The following is a 19895-nucleotide window of genomic DNA, read 5'->3' as shown; positions in this document are numbered from 1 at the left end:
CTGCAGTTTACGCATCTAATAGCAGCCCTGGGCTCCATAAACCCCCTAAATAGTGCTTGTAAGTCATAAATATTGGCTGCACTCCTTGCTGACTTTAATACCTATGTGGAGCAGACAAGAGCTTGGTTTTTCAGGTCTCGTTTGAAAGACACACTAAACTCCTTTGATTGCACCCCATTCTTCAAGAAATTTGCACCTTTTATGATAGAAAAAGAGTTGACATCCTACCTCCCTGATGTATAGCATCTTCAAGCACTGACGTGGCGATTAAGTCAGTGGTAGCCAAATCCTGTGGGTCACCTGACGTACAAACCCAGCGGAATGGTCCAAATCCCAGGGAAAAAATGTCTCTGGGAAGAGAACATGTTTCATTAAGAGATAGTTGAAATTCCTGTCTGATTTATCCTGGCAGTTAGCAATGCTTTTCTTTCATTAACTGAAGATGGAAGAATTCTAAATATTTCAAACAAACTAATCTAAACAGAAAGCACTTGGGATCATTATTCCAGAATTTAAACAATGCTGTCTCACCAAGACATCAGCGGGTGTGGGGAAAATTGCAACCACACTTGCAGTGCTCACAGCCTTTGATAGAAAACTCAAGGCTGTTAATCAAACAAGGGTGTTCCCCAGTTGACTGCAGGTCCTTTCATAAAATAAGATGTTGGAGGCCCGGTTCTCTCCTTCCTTACACCAGGGTAGCTGATTTACACCAGTGCAAGAGGAGCACCCAGCTCCTCGTTTTAATGTCCACAGATGAACCTGTAATCATTTACAGAGTGAGGGCTTGATTGAGCCTCTCTTTTGCACCCTTGTCTAGTCATTTACAGCTATGGAAAGTGAATGCAAAGTGGGTGTAAATGTACCCATCCACAGAAGAGAGTGGACAAGTCTGAGCTGGTAGCATTCTACCTTACACTGCACTTACCGGGCCAGAGAATCTGGCCCTTTCTGCTCCCATTGTGCTGAGGCTGGCCCCTCATCCGGTATTAAACCGGACAGTCCTGCTTTTCTAGGGTTTGTCCCCTATCCAGAACTCAGACAAAACTGGATGTGGTTTTACCAGATGGGGATGCCCTTTTGAAGCGTGTGCTGCTTAGTCCCCGCTGGCTTGACCTGGCAAGTGAGTGGAGGGGGAGTGGTGTGCTCTTAAAAATGGCTCCCCCTGAGTGGTGTGACCTCACACGCACCATGCGTCTCAGGTCATGCTGCACAGGGGCAGAGTGGTGCGTTCTTAAACATGGCTCCCCCTCAGTGGTGTGACCTCGCATGCAACATGCATCCAAGGTCATATCACTAGTGGTGGAGTGGCACGCCCTTAAAAATGGCAACCTCCATGCACTGTGCATCTGTGGTCACACCAGTGGGGGCGAAGCAGCACACTCTTAAAAATGGTACTGGACAAAACCACATCCAGTTTTGTCTGAGTACTGGATAGGGGACAAACCCTAGAAAAGCAGGACTGATATGATACCGGACGAGGGGCCAGCCTGAGCACAATGGGAGCAGAAAGGGCCAGATTCTCTGGCCTGGTAAGTGCAATGTAAGGTAGAATGCTACCGGATCAGACTTCTCCACTCTCTTCTGTGGATGGGTACAGAAAGGGCCAGATTTGGATGTGTGGCCAAGGTCACGCCAGTGGGGAAAGGTTTATGCCAGCAAGAGCAGGCTCATGCCGTTCCCGGAAGTACTGATATGTCTAGTATTCTGGGAATGCATGAATGGCCACCCTAATTGTGCCACTAATCCAAAAGGAGTCAGTCTCGCCCCAGGGTAGTGAGAGGTGGCAAATCTATGTATACAGCCACAAACCAACAGGGCACCACTGCAATGCCAACTCTGCTTTCTGCATATATATAAATGTCTTCCAGAATTACTGAGCTGTTAAGGGTCAAGTCCTGCTTGCCTTAGTGCATATGAGATGTCCCCGTAGGCCTGATTCTGATATTACACTGATGTTTATCAGGAATAACCACAGTGAAGTCAACAGTGTCCACAGGCCAGACTCTTGGCCTTGTTCCAATTGTTTTACATACACACATTCTTCTTAGCCATGCTGGGCACTGCTCCCGTGCAAATGAGCACGTGGCCCACACAAGGGTAATACTAGTGCAAGTGACATAGAACCAAGACATGATAGGATGTCTTAGATAATTCATTGCTGAAGCCCCCTTCCCATCACCATCATTTTACTCTGCAATGGGACTAGGCAGGATTTGGCCCTGTAAGTGGGGTCTCCGAGTTAACATATATTTTGGATATTCTCATAAAAAGCAGTCCAGTTTGTAGTTCTACTTCTCCAGTAAATGGAAATAGCTCATTGCCCCAAGTTATCTATTCCTTCCAACATACCCCATAATGTGCTGAACATAGGAAGGGTATCGGAATTCTGTTTTATTGGCTCCTCTTTTCTCGACATCAGCACCTGCAAAAGGATTTTAAATGCAGATTAGTTGATGAGAAGAACAGCTACAAACTTGGGCCCGATTGTACCCTGAGTTCACGCCCGACTGCATCCCTGCCTGCTCAGCTCTTCCCCTGCCACACCGAAAAAGGGGGTCAGACCTCTGCTTGATGGCACTTTCCTTCTCCGGGATCCCTCTCACAGGTGCTGTGTGAAAGGAGGGGTGGGGACTGGGTGGATATGGGGAGGTCAGTGGGCAGCAGAGGATCTTCTTTTAAGGGAATGATGGAGGCAGCTGTGGTTAGGGCAGTCCTCCATTGGAGCTGCTCTGCCAGAGAGCTGGATGGGTAGAGGGAACAGGATCCCAGAATCAGCTTTCAGAAAAAAAGGCTTCTGTATGGAAGGCCATGGCCTCTTGTATATACCAGGGGTTGTGGAAAGTCACACAGCTCATACCATGGGGATGAGCAACCCCCTCCCTAAATTGAAAAAGGCAGGAAAAATCTATAGGAAGACCTCTGTGATTTCTTCCCTCTTCCTCCTTTCTATGGGATTTCCCACAAGGGGAGCAATACAGGCTGCTATAAATTAAACCAGCGCAGAGAAGCAAACTGACACACAGCCGGCCCACCTCGGCATCTCCCCGGCTTAGAAACGCTATACTCTCCTGGGCCTTAACATTTCAGGCTCCAAGAGAAATTCTCTTAAAATCACTCACCATTTCTTCTATTTGTTTTAAATGTTCTTGTTAGAAGAAAGAAAACAGGGAATAAATGAGTGGCAACGGCAGCTGAATGCAACCAAACAAATTAATGATATTCAAGAGGTCCTATATTTTGCAGAAGCCACCTCCCAAGACATCCTCAAAGCCGACCCTACTGCTTTCTTTTCCTTATTTTTTTTAAATGGCTCATTTTTTATTTTCATTTTCTAGTTTTAAAATGTCAGCTTGTAAAAGAAAAGAAAAGAAAATACCCTTGCCAAATCCTGCAGCACCAACAGGGCAGGCTTAAAAAGTGACCCGAAGCCCTTGGGGTGAGATTTTGTGCTGCGCCACAAAACGCATAGCCCATGGGGAAAGAGGGAAGGCACTTTTGTGCCCTTCCAATTCTAGGCTGCTCCATGGGCAGAACCTGCCCCAGCCAGGCTTGTATCTCAGGAAGGCAGGTGCAAAGGTGGGCTAGCCATGTGCCCACCACCAGCTCTGTAACACAGAGCAGCTTAGAATGTTTGTCCCACACTTAGCCCTGCCTCCTAAACCGGGGGACCTCATAGATCAGCATGTGGCTGGTCAGTACAGTGCCTGAACCAGAGAAATTTTTCCTGGCTGGCCAAGGGACTTTTACAACCATTGTACATTGTGAAGGGGCCATAGTTGAAGAGGGAATCCCTCCCCAAACATTTTAAGGGGTCAAAACATGTTCCTTGTTCATATATTTTATGAACAACCACTCTGCCTGGAGATGTCTTGGCAGCTTTTTCATTTTGATGCTTTAACGATGCAATGGAGTAAAAATAGAAATCCTGAAGCTGCCTCCTTAGACATTTTCTGTTACAAAATGATTAAGGGTGAAAATCACTAGTGCTTTCAATGTTGATGCCCTACCAGTCACAGAACCTAGCCTGAAGATCAGGTTTGGTGAAGGAAATATATTGGGCCAGATGCTCAGCGGGTGTAATCTGGCATAGCTCCACTGACTTCAATGGAGCCAGACTGATTTACACCAGTTAAGGATCTGGAGCAATATATTCTACCCCTAACAAAGGCAGATGTCTGCTACATTTTCTTTGTACTTTCATTTTGTCTGATCTGCATCCTGACAAGCCGCAAGGGTCTGTTTGCAATGCTAAGAAGGCTTTAGAAGATTCCCTTGTAAATCTCTGGTGGGCTTGAGTTTAAGGGCAGCGGGGCCATCTGGAACTGTAACATTTGCCACCCCCTCCTGTCCAGGATAGAGAGGGACATTAAATAAAAAATAAGCATTGTGAGGAGCGGGACAGAGAGGGGAATTATAATCCTAGGCCCTGGTCCTGAAAATGCCTCCACACAGGCAGACCCCTGCACCTGTGGGGCTCTGCATAGGAATCCACTCACACCGAGGCAGCTGCAGGATTAGGGCCTTATTTTGCAAATTTCAGACTGGGATGCTGTTACCTTGTGTAGAATGGAGGTATGAGTGTCCAGACTGGAGCCCACAGTTCAACTGCCGGCACAAGTTGTGCCCACAGAATGGAGGTTTGTCTTTAGAAAGCTTGGCCACTGGAGTCCATCATCTGTGCCCAACATTGGGTGCAAAGTTGTGGATGTGCCATTAGAGGACACTTCAGAAATGTGTATTTTATTTTTCTCCTTTGAGGAAAGACAGACTTTGCTTCCCATCGAACCCCCACCCCCCAAAAAAGTCAGTGCTGTTACTTTAAGAACAACGGGCCAGCTTTTCAGTGGTGCTGAGCACCTGTTTCTCCCACTGACTTCACTTGGAGCTGTGGGGGCTCAGCACCTCTGAAAATCAGAAACAAACACTACGGAACAAAGCCCAATACCACTAGTCTTCATGAGAAAAAGAATGGCACCGATTTAACGTCCAGGCAGGACTGACTCCTACTGATACACTCCATTTGGAAGACCTGCTCTAACAAAGGTAATGAACTATACGTTACCTGCCAGAAAGGAGAGAAGTGCCCTGGTTACATCTAGGAAAGCCAGCACCTACTCACCGGCTCTCTGAGCTTCCAAGAGAAAAGCATTGCCATAGTCCCAAAACACCATGCCCTTATCAGAGAGCCTGTTTATAGCAGCCACTTGTCTCCTCAGACTGAAAATAAAAAGGCAGAAAGTTAGCTCTGAGATTCATTCACTTATATAAAAGGTTAATGTCACAAACACCCTAGCATTGCTGCCCTGGGCTGTGAAAACGTGGGGAGAGTTAGATAGATGACTTTGACAGACTCAAGATCAATCCATGTTCTAAGCCCACCAGACACCAAATAAAAATACTTTCCACTTCCGTAGCACCTGTTATCCCAAGCTCTCCAAATGCTTTACAAATATTAAGTGAACCTCACAACACCACTGTGAGGTAGGGTAAGTAACACACAGGAGTCACCTATTCCAGCTCAGAAATGCAGCCAGCTCTGGGTTGGAACACAACAGCTGTTTAACAGCACACAGCAATACTGCCCATCAGCTCAGAAGAGGCAGTGAAGAACAGTATCTTAACTAGCTGAAACTACAGAGATGAATTCAGAGAAGCAGAATGTGGTTATTGTACCTGAACAGGAATTTGGCTAACACAGCCCGGTTATCACCCATCCATTATGAAAACTGCCATTGGATCTTTAATGACCACAAGTGATCAGGAGCTTGGTTTTATGGGTTATCCAGAAGAGACCTCCTGTATCAGCACCATACCTGCTAGCAAGAAGCTGCAACACAGGCTAAGTACTGAGCCAGGGTGAAGAGTGCCACCTGCTAAATTAACAACAGTATTTCCCAAAGGTCTGCCACCCAGTTAAAAAGCCAACACCGCTCCTGAGATCTAACAGAAAAAATTGCAGAAGGTGGTACTGCCAGAGACTGCCTCCTAGCACAGAGCTGGCAGTTTCCAGTGATAAGGTAAACCTACCAAAGGCCAAGTAACTTCAGATCATTATATAATGTGAGCAACTCCCATCACTGTCTCCTCCCTCCTCCCTATTTCTGGAACAGAGATCTAAAAACTTCAGGCAGCAAGAGAATTTCACAGCCACTGCTAATCTTTGTAACCTCATTCTTTAATTCCTAGTGCCGGTGGTTATGGTCTGAAACCCCCCAGCAACTGGCAAAGGCTCAAAAGCAATACAGCTGGGGCTCTTAAATTTGTAATGGTCTCAAAAATAAAGTCCACTTCCAGCAAAGTCATTTGCTAACTTGGTTTTAGATCAAAAATCAGGAAGTTAATGAAACTGCTTCAGCCCTCTCTGACCCCTTCTTTGGAGATTTTTGCAATTCTCTGCTTCTTTTCCTTTTGCTAGCCCTTAAAAGCACGCACAAGGTCTGGGCTATTTTGAACTGGCTGCAGTTTCCACCTGTTTCTTGGACTACAATAGAATCACAAAAAACAGAAATTAAAAAGATCCCAGTAGATTATTTAGTCCATCCCTTGGCCAATACAGGGGCCTAATTTTCCTCTTGCTTTCACTGGTATAAATCATGAGTGAAGGCAATGGAATTAAATTGCTAATTAAGAAGAGAATCAGGCCCTAGGCCTATTCTCGAGAGTACCCTTTTCACTGCTTGTTTTCACAGCTCCCAGTTCTAATCTCACTTGCAATGGTGTAAATCAGAAATCAACAGAATTACACCAAAGCATAACCAATGAGATCAGGGTCCCTAAATTATTCTGCATCTTACGAAAAGGTCCTGCTGGAAATTAGCTTTGCTGTTACACACAGCATCGCCCTCAGAACAGCATCTAAAATGAAGACCTGGGAGACTGAAATCATCATTTTAGGCCCCTGGGCCAAAGCCAAACAGATGACAAACACAAATTCTAGCCTCTGATGGTAAAAACCTCTTCAGCAGGAGTGTTTCCAAGAGGAAGGAGAACAGCAGGAGTGAAGAGTAATAGCACTCAGAGCCAAAGAACCTCTGTAACTGCAAGCACCTGCTGGGTTTTAGTGAAGAACAGTAGCACTGTTCCCTGCTCCTACCCAATTAGTGAAGCTACTAGCAACCTGGAAATGATACAAAATAAGGATGTTGTTTATTTTCTGCTCTCTACGTTTAATAACAACTAACTCACATGCTAGGTACCTTACATAGGCTACAAAGCCCAATATATGGTTGAAATAGATCCAAGCAGATATTTTCAGACTTTAATTCTTATACAAGAGGGAATGACCCTGCAATGGCAGGTAGAGGGACTAAGCAATCTGATAGACCGTTTCCCTCTCTAGAATCTGTGGGGTCGATTCTATGTCAGTTACATCTGTGTGAAAGCAGTCACGCCACAGGAGCTAAAAGAGTTACACCAGTGTAACTTCAATGGCATTACTCCAGATTTACACTGAGAGAACCTAGAGCAGAATCTGACCGACTGATTCTATGAGTCTTATTGTGGGGAAGATAAGAATCTGGTCACTGGAGAAGCAAAATAAACACTGAGCCTAGAAATGTTGAGCAACCAAACCTGCATAATCAAGGCTGGAAGTTTTTCTAACAGATCTGCTCTAGGAATTATTTTGGGGACGTTCTATGGTCTGTGTTACGCAGGAGGTCAGACGAGATGATCACAATGGCCCTTTCTAGCCTTGGAATCTATGAATCAGGTAATTGTTTACCTTTCTTGCACCAGGGTACGGAACCTCCCTGGATTAGTAGACATGAGCTGGTTTGCCTCCTCAAAGCTGAGCTGCACGGGGTAGTATCCTCCACTGAACGGATTGTGACAGGAGGTTTGGTCGGATCCAAGATCAACTAGCTGTTCTCCTGTTGTATCAAGTTCATAGACAAGCCTCTCCCTATGGAGAGGAAAGATAATATATAGACTGCTTGTCTGGTGGCTGCCATTACCGGCATCACCTCGTAGTTATATTTCTTGTGAGCATCAGCAGCACCAATTAGGAGTCCTCAGAAATATCCCTAGAGATTTTTTTATAATATTACAAGGATATCCTGGATTGGCAATGTCTGTTGGTGGATGCCTGATAGAAGTATAAATAATGCTTGTCATTGATTTCAGTGGGCTTTGGATCAAGCCACTAAAGCAGCAAATTTCTATTCTCAATATTCTGATGACCAAGGGGTTGTCTTTCATTAAGACACCATTCTCCAGTTTCTGACTACCAATGAATTATCTTATTAAGACCCCACTTTGGTTTCCAAAGCCAAAGTTATCCATTTGTGCCTAAAAGGGGTACTTTGGTCGGCAAAATGTAATTCCCCCATTTGGAATTTGGACACCAGATTTACCTCCGAGAGTCAAGATGTAGCTTCAATGGTTGGTTTGAAGGACAATTCCCTTTGTCTACAAGCTTGGACATTGTTCCAGGCTAACTAACAAGGAAAAGTGCCATCTGGTACTTACCAAAGATCTACCACATTCCCATGGTAGCCCAAACTAAGGGTAATTTTATTCTCTCTTGCATCTCTATAATAGAGCAAAAATAGAAATGGTTGAAGAAAATTCATCATCTGGATAGTTGCAGTTTACAAACTACACATAAACAACCAAAGCAGTCACTCAAAAGAGCAGAGAAAAGCCTATGTGGGTTCAAACAGCAAGACAGGAGTGATGAGCACTATCAGCCTAAACTGACAAGAGGATCCTTATGCTGCGTGGGATTCCTTGAGTAGACTGGGAGTTCTAGGTGCATAAGCAATACAAGATTAGGCACTGTACCAGGAACTGGACAATGCACTGAAGAGTCAGTGTTCTTATTCAGACAGACTTTCTGTCTGAAAGAGTTTCAGAGCAAACAGAGCTCAGACTGTGCTGTTAATAGTGAACAGGTTACGGTGCCGGACAAGCCAAATACCATTCCTTTCACTTAAAAACCTCAACAATATTCTTTAAATCCACATCCTCAATATGGAGATTTTATACTTTCACCTAGCTCATCCTTTTCAAACCAGAGTGATTCTGTAAGGGGGCTATGGAGTAATAATAACAAGACAGGGAATTCATGAGTTGAATTTCTAATACATGGGCCTGATTCTCTTCTCATTTACCTCATTTAATAGCAGAGGTGATATGAGGATAGAGATCCTGTAATCCCTCCCCTGCACACCCATGTGGGGGATTGCAAGGGCTGCTGTGGTTACTTCAGCCCTTGAGCAGGATTTAGCACATAGGGACAAACACAGCACTTCATGAGCCATACCTAAGCCGAGCAATGCAGTGGTCCAGGCTATCAGTGATTTCCATCAGCCAACCTTGCCTGTAACGTTTCAAAAGTGCAGCTTCATCAACCTGGGACAAATTGCATAATTATTTCAGGACTGTCATCTCACCTACCGAAGAACTTCTCCAATCCATCTTTAACTTTAAAACGATCCTGGATGAAACACTAACAAATGTACATAAGACCACACTCCTGCATTGGCTTCAAGGTGATGGGCTGGGTGAGCTAATCGTTGTTTTTTATTTCTAGCTTCTAATATTCCATCAGTTCTGGTTTCTGTTGTTTCAAACCAGGAATGGAACAAGAGCTGAATATTTTCTCCAACCACCTCCCAACTCCAACCTTTGTGGTTTTAATAAAATGGGAGCCAGATCACTGCTTAATTTGTAATGAAAGAGGTGCTGGGGCTCAAGCAAATTTTTTACTTTCATAAACAACATGGCAAGCCCAGAGGTGCCAGGGATATGAACTGCCAAGCCCAGAGGTGCCAGGGCTCAGCCCTGGCAAGCCCCAGCACAAATTAAGCACTGAGCCAGATCCAAACCAACCTGGCTTTAGAAAAACAAAATCCTAATGAGAGCTGGTTAGGAAACATTTTTCCCCCCCAAAAAAATTTAACAACAATTTTTTTATTTCTCTTGGAATTGTTCATGTTTTAACTGAAAAACTGAAAACAAAAAGTGTTTCCGCTTTCAGACTTTCAATGACCTCCCCCACAATTTTACAATAACCCATTTAAACTGCCATGCATTCCCACAGCCCACCCCCTGCATTTTCTTTCCATCATTTCCAGCCACCAAACCATTGATATGTAAACAAAAAATGTTATATATTTGGGGCTTGATCTAATGCCCATCAAAGTTGATGGAAAGCCTCCTCTTGCCAAGTTATTTCGGTGTGTGAAATGTTCCTTCAATTCCCATGTCACTGATTAGGCATATCATTAAAAAACCCTGGTTTGGGGCAACACCAGGGGAGCAGCAGACTAAGAAGTCAGTTACACAGAGGAGACTGCTTCTCTTGGTATGCTGTTTTAGTACCAGGCAAAACATCCGTGATGGAAAAAAGAATGCAGAATGGTACATGACAAATAAATGGGTTCTGATACTACAGTTCAAAAAGTCTGAGTGCAGCGCTGATTGGACTATCTAAATCCTCTGTGTTATAGTATCCTATATACTGTATTTCTGACCTACCTTGATAGGGTCTTGGATCTCATTTCATAGACCTCACCAACACACCCAAAGAAATTAACTTCCTTTTCATCAGATTCTAGAAAATCTTTTATGCTCTTTGATCAGCGAGTCAACAGTTTTTAAAATGACATCAACCACATGGGTTCACATAACACCTGGAGTAACTCCATGGGATTAGTGGAGTTACACTAGGGATTCTCTTCAACCCTATACCCCTGCATAATAGCTTAAACAGGCCCCAGCAGGTAGTTTATGCCCCAAAGTGAAGATATGAAAAAACCCCCGCTTTTGTTTTGATTCCAACATACCTATGCAGGGTTTGCAACCCAAACATTACAGCATTTTGCTAACATAATAATAGTTGTCAGGGAACCTGACCTTAAAAAATGAGAAAGAGGGCCAAGGGATTTGGAGGGCAGGAGGGGCATCAGGGCTGGGGCAGGGGGCTGGGGCACGGAAGGGGGTCAGGGTGCAGGCTCCCAGCAGCACTTACCTCAAGCAGCTCCCAGAAGCAGCGGCATGTCCCCCCTTCAACTCCTATGCAGAGGTGCAGTCAGACAGCTCTGCGCACTGCCCTGTCTGCAGGCGCCGCCACTGCAGCTCCGATTGGCTGTGGTTTTTGGCCAATGGGAGCTGCGGGGACGGCACTTGGGGCAGAGACAGCGTGCGGAGCCTCCTGGCTGCTCCTATGCATATGAGCTGGAGAGGGGACATGCCACTGCTTCCAGGAGCCATGCCGAGCTACGTGCCGTCAACTGGACTTTTAACGGCCCAGTCAGCTGTGCTGATCAGAGCTGCCAGGGTCCCTTTTTGACCCGGCATTCCCTGGCAACCCTACCCAGCACTCACCCCACAGTGGCAGCTCCTGCAGCTCCTATGCTGTGGGGCTGGCTGGGCTTGGCTTTCTGCTCTGAGCATTACAATCTTCGGGGTTGCAATGCCACTCAGCTTTGGCCCCAGCCCCTGACTAGACCAAATTTGTGTGAGTGGAGTTGTGACCTGGCTCATGGGGTTGCAGGCCACTCACTCAGATTTGGCCTATCTGGACTCCTGTCATCGTGACAGCTGGGCCAAACTTGAGTGGCACTGGGATCCCAGAGGTTGCATTGCCTGGAGCAGGGAGGTGAGCCCAGCCAGCCCCATGGGACAGGAGCTGCCATGTGACCCTCTGAAACATTGTGGTGACCTAATTTGGGGTCCTGACCCACAGGTTGAGAAACCCTGCCATAGTTCAATATGTTTCTTGCCTTTAAACATCTATAACTCCTTCTATTAATGTCAAAAACCACCTATCCACCCTCCCACCAAGCCAATGCCTCATTGGGCTGGCACAGGTAAGGCACACCAGTTTCATAGCCAATGGTACAAAAAGGAGTGAATCAGGAACCTATTTTGCAACTGGGTGAACTGGAGGTGCCCTTTCAGTGTCAGATCAAATGAGACTCGAACCCATGACCTTCTACTGATGTGCTTATAGCTATCTATACTATTCATGTCTGTAACATACTTATAACCTCGATTCATCATTTATTAACTCTTCTGAAATAGTTTATAAATGTAACTTTACTATAAAGTGTGAAATGTGACTGATATTTCCCTCCAAGTAAGAAGGACAGGATGAGGTTCTTTAGAGTTGAAAAGTTCATTAAAAAATTAAAAGGGAAATAAACTGATCTTTCAGCTCCATTCAGTGGAGCAGAATTGTATTTATATTCTTTAGAAAAAGAATAAATGATTATATAATGAAACAGCCCCATTATTCCTAGTCTATGCCTGATCTCTGTTTATTACATTTTGGAGTATAGAAAATTATTCTGATCAATTCTGGTTAGAAACCAAAGAAAACTTTAGAAGAACAGACTCATTATAAGGAGCATCAGAACTTAAAAACAACTGAAAAATGCAGGCACTAAGAGACTTTATTGTTTTTCTTTATTTATATTTCAAATCTGGGTGGATTTTATTTTGGTCTTATGGATACTTACATTTATCAACATTAGAATTCTAGTGTTTGGCTTTTAGATGTGTTGCTTATCCATCATTTTATAAACCTAATGGGCTCATAACATCCAGTGTGCTGATTGCTAATGCATTAGTGGTCTTTAACTTACAGATAAAAGGTAGCTAATATTAGCAAAATATCATTAAAAATTGATCTTACTCTAGGTGGGAATAAGAGAAGAGGTTGTGTTGCTACTTGCCCTCATTTTTTTAAAAAAACTGTCAGACAACTTTCCTCTAGGCCAGCGGTTCTCAACTCTGGTCCACTGCTTGTTCAGGGAAAGCCCCTGGCGCACTGGGCTGGTTTGTTTACCTGCCGCGTCTGCAGATTCGGCTGATCGCAGCTCCCATTGGCCTCGGTTCACCGCTCCAGACCAGTGGGGGCTGCGGGAAGGGCGGCCAGCACGTCCCTCGGCCCACGCCGCTTTCTACAGCTCCCATTGGCCTGGAGTGGCGAACCGCGGACAGTGGGAGCCGCGATCGGCCGAACCTGCGGACGTGGCAGGTAAACAAACCAGCCTGGCATGCCAGGGGCTTTCCCTGAACAAGCGGTGGACCGAAGTTGAGAACTACTGCTCTAGGGGATCAAATAGATGAGCCATTGTGGCAATCTTTGCACAGGCAATGCTCCCATTGGGCCAAATGATAAATTCCACCTCCCCCAGGCTGAGGCTGCACATCAGTGGTGTGCTGTGGTGGAAGAGGAAAAGGCACTCTGGCAATGCCCCAGACAAAGTACTTGCCTCTAAGAGTCCTTTATAAATTGGTATAATTTAGAACAGCTCTGAGGCTGCTCTAAATTATGCTGGGGGCAGAGGGGTGGGGGGAGGAGGGGAACGAGCCCCTGGCTGCCCACTCCCTACAGCATTTGGGAAGGTGCACCCGGGGACTGAGACAATGGACTTCAGTGCAGGTTCAGGATGTTCAAAGTCCAACTGCAGAAGCACAGAATGAAGCAGCCCCAAGTTTTGTGTACCAAAATGGAACATTTGAAAGAGAAATTGTATTGACCTTTCATATCTGGTCACTATAATGAGATCAGGACTTGCTGGGATAAAGGCTTGAGACATGTGCTGCCCCAGTGGTCTTTAGCTGATCAATAAATGCCCTGTGATGGGCCTTGTTGCTTAAGGGTGGGATTTTCAAAAGCACTTGGTATTAATTTAAATCTGCTCCCATTGAAGTCAATGGTAAAACTCCCAGTGACCTCGATGGGAGCAGAGTAAGGCCAACGCTGAGCACTTTTGAAAATCCCACTAAAATAACTAGTACATTCCAAGATTTTGATGTGAAACGCCCATGTGAAGTTAAGCACATGGACCAATGGTGAGTTATTGACATGGGATCCTCTTTTTGCTGCTGGTGGTTAATCTCTTACTCTTAATGCAGACAGGATTCATTTAAGATTTGAACTTGATAACAATGGATAACATAGCTACAGAAAATGTTATTTTCATTTTTGCCTTATTCTGAGTTGAATTAAAGGGACATCTTTGTGTTCACTGAAAGTGATAGGTAGGGGACAGGTGACAGCAAGGAGCTATTGCTCCATTGGACCACAGGGAATAGTCCACAGAACTGTGGTAAGAGATCTGGGAAGGGTCCGTACATTTGGGGAGAGTCTACCATTAGGCTCTCTTATAACTCTTGATGAGGCTGCCAGATGCATTAACACTATTATACTCACCCCTGTTTTAATACCTTGGGCCAGACTGAGTCCTGGCATAAAAGGGCATAATTCCCACTCAAGTTCATTGAAGTTAGGCCTACTTATACTAGGGCCGAATTTATCCCCAACATTCAAAACTGGCTCACTTAGAGAATGATTGTTTATTACTTAAATAGCACTAGGCATGTACCTGGCACTTTGCAAAAGGCAAGGTCCATACTCTGAGGAGCTTATAATCAAATACAGTGAACTGAAAACAAACTATAGAGGGTGGAGGACTTTAGGGAAGGGAGAGGAGCTTATAATAAGCAATGGGAAGGGTACACAGCTGTTGGGGGAGAATATTTTTTTTAATGAGGATCACATAAATTGCATGTTTGACACAATTCTTGCCAGTTACACATTGGTGGGGTAAAGAGTTTTATAACTGAGCAGGCGTAGATGCTACCAGAATGGAGTTTAGCACAGGAAGGCAAACTGAAAGGAATGAGGAACGAGCCCCAAGAGAGTAGAGAGATCTGAGACAGTGTATAAAGGAACCCTGCAAAGGGAATACAGAATGAAAACAAATAGGTGTTGGTCTTACCTCAGCAATGATCCCCACACATCCAGCAATGACTGCGGCTTTAGCTTGAGCACCACTCATCCCTCCAAGACCAGAGGTGACAAACACCCTCCCAGCCAGGTCCTCCTTGCCTAAGTAGCGACGACCTGCATTCAGCACTGTTAGCTAACACGCAGTGCAGAACAAAGCAATCATTGGTAACCCCTTTCTCTAAAATCCTGAAAATTTAAAGATATTTAACATGTTTGTATCTCTATTGTACTTTTGCATTGATTAGGTATTTGTTAAGCCTACATTTGTTTACAGGTAGAATTGGTTAAGATACTCTAAGACACTGGTGTTTTTAGGAGGGTCAAGTGCTCTTCCCAGCCTTTTGCAAAAATGTAACGCTTGAAACACAACGGAACTGGTTTAAGGGATCATTTACATTCAATATCGGGAGAAGCTATTTGAATGGTTAAAGAATAGAACAAGCTGCTAAGCAAGGTTGTAGACTCATCATGCCTGATCCTGAACATATTCAAGAGACATCCAAATCTCATGGATGGTTTAGGGATGCCAGAATCAATCCCGCCATGAGGCCAGGGAATGGAATACATATTATTTAAAGGTTCCTTTCAATCCAAAGGAATCTGTGGATATACTCATGGGTTACAGAATCTGTGCACACAAATCTTTAGACAGGATTTTGAGACACTATGCAGGAAGAATTTGGCAGACAACAAAATACTGTATTTCAATACTAAATAAAATGAGGGATCAAGAACAAGTTACATTCAATGTACTAGGCAGTGGTGAGCTGGAACCGGTTGTTAAATTTAGAAGCCCTTTTACAACTGGTTGTCCCGCAAGGGACAACCGGTTCTAAAAGGGCTCCTAAATTTAACAACTGGCCAAAAGTGGTGCCTTAGGTTCCACCTCTCTGGGTGCTCCGGGGCTGGAGCACCGACGGGGAAAATTTGGTGGGTGCAGAGCACCCGCCAGCAGCTCCTCGCCCCAGCTCACCTCCGCTCTGCCTCCGCCTCCTCCTCCTCCCCTGAACGCGCCGCCCCGCTCTGCTTCTCCGCCCCCTCCAGTTTCCCCACGAATCAGCTGTTCGCGCGGGAAGCCTGGGAGGGCTGAGAAGCAGGCGGCGGCTTCGTGCTCAGGCCCAAGGAGGCGGAGGCGGAGGCGGAGGCGGACGGGAGGTGAGCTGGGGCTGGGGGGGGAGTGTAAGGATGGCCGTCCGCTCCGCAGCAGGTAACCCGGGGGGCGCTCAGGGGAACTGCTTCCCGCCCCAGCTCACCTCCGCCTCCACCTCCCTGGGCCTGAGCGCGAAGCCGCCGCTTGCTTCTCAGCCCTCCCAGGCTTCCCGCACGAACAGCTGATTCGCAGGAAACCGGGGTGGGGTGGGGCAGAGAAACAGAGCGGGGTGGTGCGTTCAGGGGAGGAGGCGGAGGCGGAGACGGAGCAGAGGTGAGCTGGGGCCGGGCGTGGGGCAGGGAGCTGCTGGCGGGTGCTCTGCACCCACAAAATTTTCCCTGTGGGTGCTCCAGCCCCAGAGCACCCAGGGAGTCGGTGCCTAAGGTGCCACTTTTGATGTGATCGGTGGGGGGGAGAGGCTGCTCCCTCTGCTCCCCCTCAGCTACGCTCCCCGGCCCCTAGGAGCCAGAGGGACCTGCCGGATACTTCCTGGGAGCTGCCCCAGGTAAGCACCTCTGGGACTCTCCACCTCGCCCCCCGGCAGCTCCCTCTGGTTCTTAGGGGCAGGGCGCGGTGGTCACCCACTACAGTGGCCCACGAGACCCTCCTGCCCGGTTCTGGGGGCAGTCAGGGGACAGGGGAAGGGGGTGGATGGGGCAGGGGTCCCGGGGGGCGGAGGCGGCCCACGACCCCCTCGTGGGGTGAGGAGGGAACCGGTTGTTAAGATTTTGGCAGCTCATCACTGGTACTAGGTACTAGGACAATGCATGTTCAGCCAGTTCACCTGTTGTAACTAGAGATGAGCCCAGATTAAAACCCTGGATCCAGACACTCTCAAATTATGGCTCTGGATCATGATTCCATCTCTGATTTGAAGAGTTTGGGAGGAGCTAAAGTTCTGTTAATGAGGTGGCAAAACTCATTTCCTTTAGTAGTCAGGAGCATCCTGATACAACAGTCAACTCAGCACCTACCACCTGTCTCGCAGACAATGTATAGACCCTCCCCAAATCTCTTACCACAGTTCCATGAACAATTCCCTGTGGTCCAATGTAGCAATAGCTCCCTGCTGTCATCTGTCCATACCTATCAGTTCAAGTGAACACAATGATGTCCATTTTATTCAATTCAGAATAAGGTTAAAATGAAAACAATATTGTCTGTGGCTATGTTCTCTGTTGTTAGAAAACCTGATATTATCAAGTTTACAATCTAGCTGAATCCTGTCTGCATTATGAGTACGTGATTATCCACCACCATCAAAAAGAGGAAACCATGGCAATATCTCACCATTCTTCCATGTGCTGAACTTCAATGGCAGTGTCACCTCAGAAGCCCAAAGCTGGTTATTTATTGTAAGAAGGTCAAATATGGGTATAAAAGGAGCTTTGGGAGTGCACAGCTGCAGCACAGACAAGTAAAATGGAAACATGGCTTTATGTGGCTAAGCACTCTGGCTGTGACTCCCAATGTGGATGAAGTGATGTAGACACTGGATCCCCATTGAAAGTCAGTGAAAACAGAGGATAAATTTTTCAAAAGCACCTAGGTGATTTAGGAGACGTCTACACTGCAAAAAAAAAAACCCTCACTGCGGTGAGTGTCAGAGCCCAGATCAACTGACTTGGGCTGCTGGGCTTGTGTTATGGAGCTACAAGAGAGCAGTGTAGACATTCCCACTTGGGCTGGAGCCGACTCTCTGACACCAGGTCGGGGAGAGGGTCTCAGAGGCAGTGCTCCAATCCGAGCAGGAACGTCTACATGGCTATGTCTAGCCTTGCAACACAAGCCCTGCAATCCTAAGTCAGTTGACTTGGGCTTTGAGACTCGCTGCAGAGAGTTGTTTTGGTTTTGGTTTTGCAGTGTACATGTGACTTGACTTTCAGTGGAACTTAGTACTTAAATCACTTAGGTACTTTTGAAAATTTTACCCTAGATTCCTAACTCGCCTAGGTTCCTCTGAGAATGCTAACCTCCATATTCATGCTCCATATTAACCCCTTTCATATGTGCTCCTTATTTATGTGCACCTACTTCCCCATGACTTTCACAGCACTGTGACTGTTAATTCTCACCATGACATGCAAACTCTTGTATAATTGAGTGAACAATCCCCCTGCTCCATAAACTGGATGAGCAATGAAAAAATAAAATGCAATCAAATTATTTATTCCCAAAATATCAAAAATATCATGTCTTGGTCATGACTGAGGCTTTAGACCTTGATTCAGCTGAGTCCTTATACATGTGTTTAACCTTAAGTTCCAATGGGACTTAAGTATGTGCTTAAATTGTTTGCTGAGCACAGATGGGATCACTCATGCTTAAAATTAAGCATGTGTTTAAGTGCTGTGCTGAATCAGGAGCTTACTTTAGTGATGGAACACAGTTAAAGTCCATCTATATTAGAAATTTTAATCAAAAGGTAACTGGTCGCTGACTCAGGTTTAGTTAATATAAGACTGCAAACCTTTGAAACAGGAGTAATAATGAAGCATATCTTACATTGTAACTCCCATTGCAAACATTTTCTCATATTCATCTCTGGAGGAATAGTTGGGAATAACCTAAAAAGACAAAAATAAAGCTTTGGAACATAGCAATGGTTCTATTCCACAGGCCAAATTCTGCTAGACTTACTCATGCCAGTAGTAAATCAATGAACAACAATGGGACTAATCCCAAGGGTAAGGAAGGGGGCTTTGGCTCCATATGTTCTAATATTATGGAAAAAGTGACTCATCAGTCATGCAGCTTACCTGCTTTCAAATCTTACAGAGGTAATTACCTGTCCACGTGAATAACAGATGAAGAAATGGGTTTCAGAGTGGTAGCCGTATTAGTCTGTATCAGCAAAAACAACGAGGAGTCCTTGTGGCACCTTAGAGACTAACAAATTTATTTGGGCATAAGCTTTCATGGGCTAAAACCCACTTCATCGGATGCACGGAGTGGAACATACAGTAGGGAGATATGAAGAGATGAGGACTGAATGGCTTAGAAGACTGACAATGGAACACAGAAACCACCTCTAGGTCACTCATTCAAATCTGCCCTAGGCTAACTCTGACAGAAAAACATGGCCATCTGATGAAGGCAGAATTCTGCCCTTAATTATCCCAATGTAACCCCACTGACGTAGAGAGGGTTGCACTGGAATAAATGAGGCAGAATTTGGACTTACGCGTTTTCTTTTATTCATGTAATGATAATCTAATAAGGAATAAGTTTAAAAACAGCCTAAGATGAGGTGAACAGAATGAGATGATAATACCCACCATGCCATTGGTGATGATTAATCGAGGTGCATACCGATGGCTGGGGAAGAGGCCCAAAGGATGTCCACTGTACATCACTAAAGTTTGCTCTTCTGTCATCTCAGACAAATAGTGCATCACCAACCAGAACTGAAAATTAAAGCAAAGGAAAACTAGTGAATCTGTTTCAATCTTGCAATGATCTGTCTTCCAAGAGCTCTTAAGTTTCTAGTATAATAACAGCTGTGTGGCTAACATAGATTATTTATATATAGAAAATCAACCAGAACTCTTGCTACATTCTTGCTTTTAATAAGGTCTATTAGAAGGACATTGCTCAACAGCAAACACATAAATTACTAGTGAGAACATTCTGAATGAGCTCCAGAAAGAACAGCAAAAAAATCAGTATTTTTCTCCAGTACAAAACTCAGAAATGACTTGCTAGCACTTAATGGATCATTTTTTGAATTGTCCTGATTTTAACCTGAAATCAGCCATTTGGTTCTGGCACTTTTCTGAAAATCTTCCCAAGACCAAATGCTAAAAATTTCTCTTTAAAATAACAGCTACGAAAACACACACAAACCTCATTAATCTCAAGATTGCAAGGTCTCCTACGGCTTCTCGCCTTTGAAATAAATCTGGATTACAATTGGCACTAGAAGGTGAAAGAAGTTTTCATCCTAAACAACAATCAACTCTTTTCATCATGTTGATAAAAGAAAATACAGTC

At 45.1% G+C, this 19895-nt stretch overlaps 1 protein-coding gene across 3 annotated transcripts in view; it reads right to left on the bottom strand.

Moving 5' to 3' along the window:
* UROC1 (urocanate hydratase 1) overlaps positions 1-19895 on the bottom strand; it is a 67252-nt gene that overhangs the window by 27797 nt on the left and 19560 nt on the right. For all 3 annotated transcript variants that reach the window (XM_043551491.1, XM_043551493.1, XM_043551492.1), the window contains exons 6-15: positions 19181-19309; positions 18408-18469; positions 16922-16988; positions 14742-14885; positions 9269-9357; positions 8473-8535; positions 7727-7906; positions 5123-5220; positions 2353-2425; positions 229-350 (exon numbers count right to left, since the gene is read on the bottom strand). In XM_043551491.1, the coding sequence (XP_043407426.1) occupies positions 229-350; positions 2353-2425; positions 5123-5220; positions 7727-7906; positions 8473-8535; positions 9269-9357; positions 14742-14885; positions 16922-16988; positions 18408-18469; positions 19181-19309 (1027 nt within the window). The remainder of the gene's footprint in view (positions 1-228; positions 351-2352; positions 2426-5122; positions 5221-7726; positions 7907-8472; positions 8536-9268; positions 9358-14741; positions 14886-16921; positions 16989-18407; positions 18470-19180; positions 19310-19895) is intronic.

The sequence above is a fragment of the Chelonia mydas genome, chromosome 7, assembly GCF_015237465.2.
Source record: "Chelonia mydas isolate rCheMyd1 chromosome 7, rCheMyd1.pri.v2, whole genome shotgun sequence".
NCBI lineage: Eukaryota > Metazoa > Chordata > Testudines > Cheloniidae > Chelonia > Chelonia mydas.
Note: the sequence above shows the minus strand (reverse complement) of the source record. Positions and strands in the feature narration are given on the sequence as shown.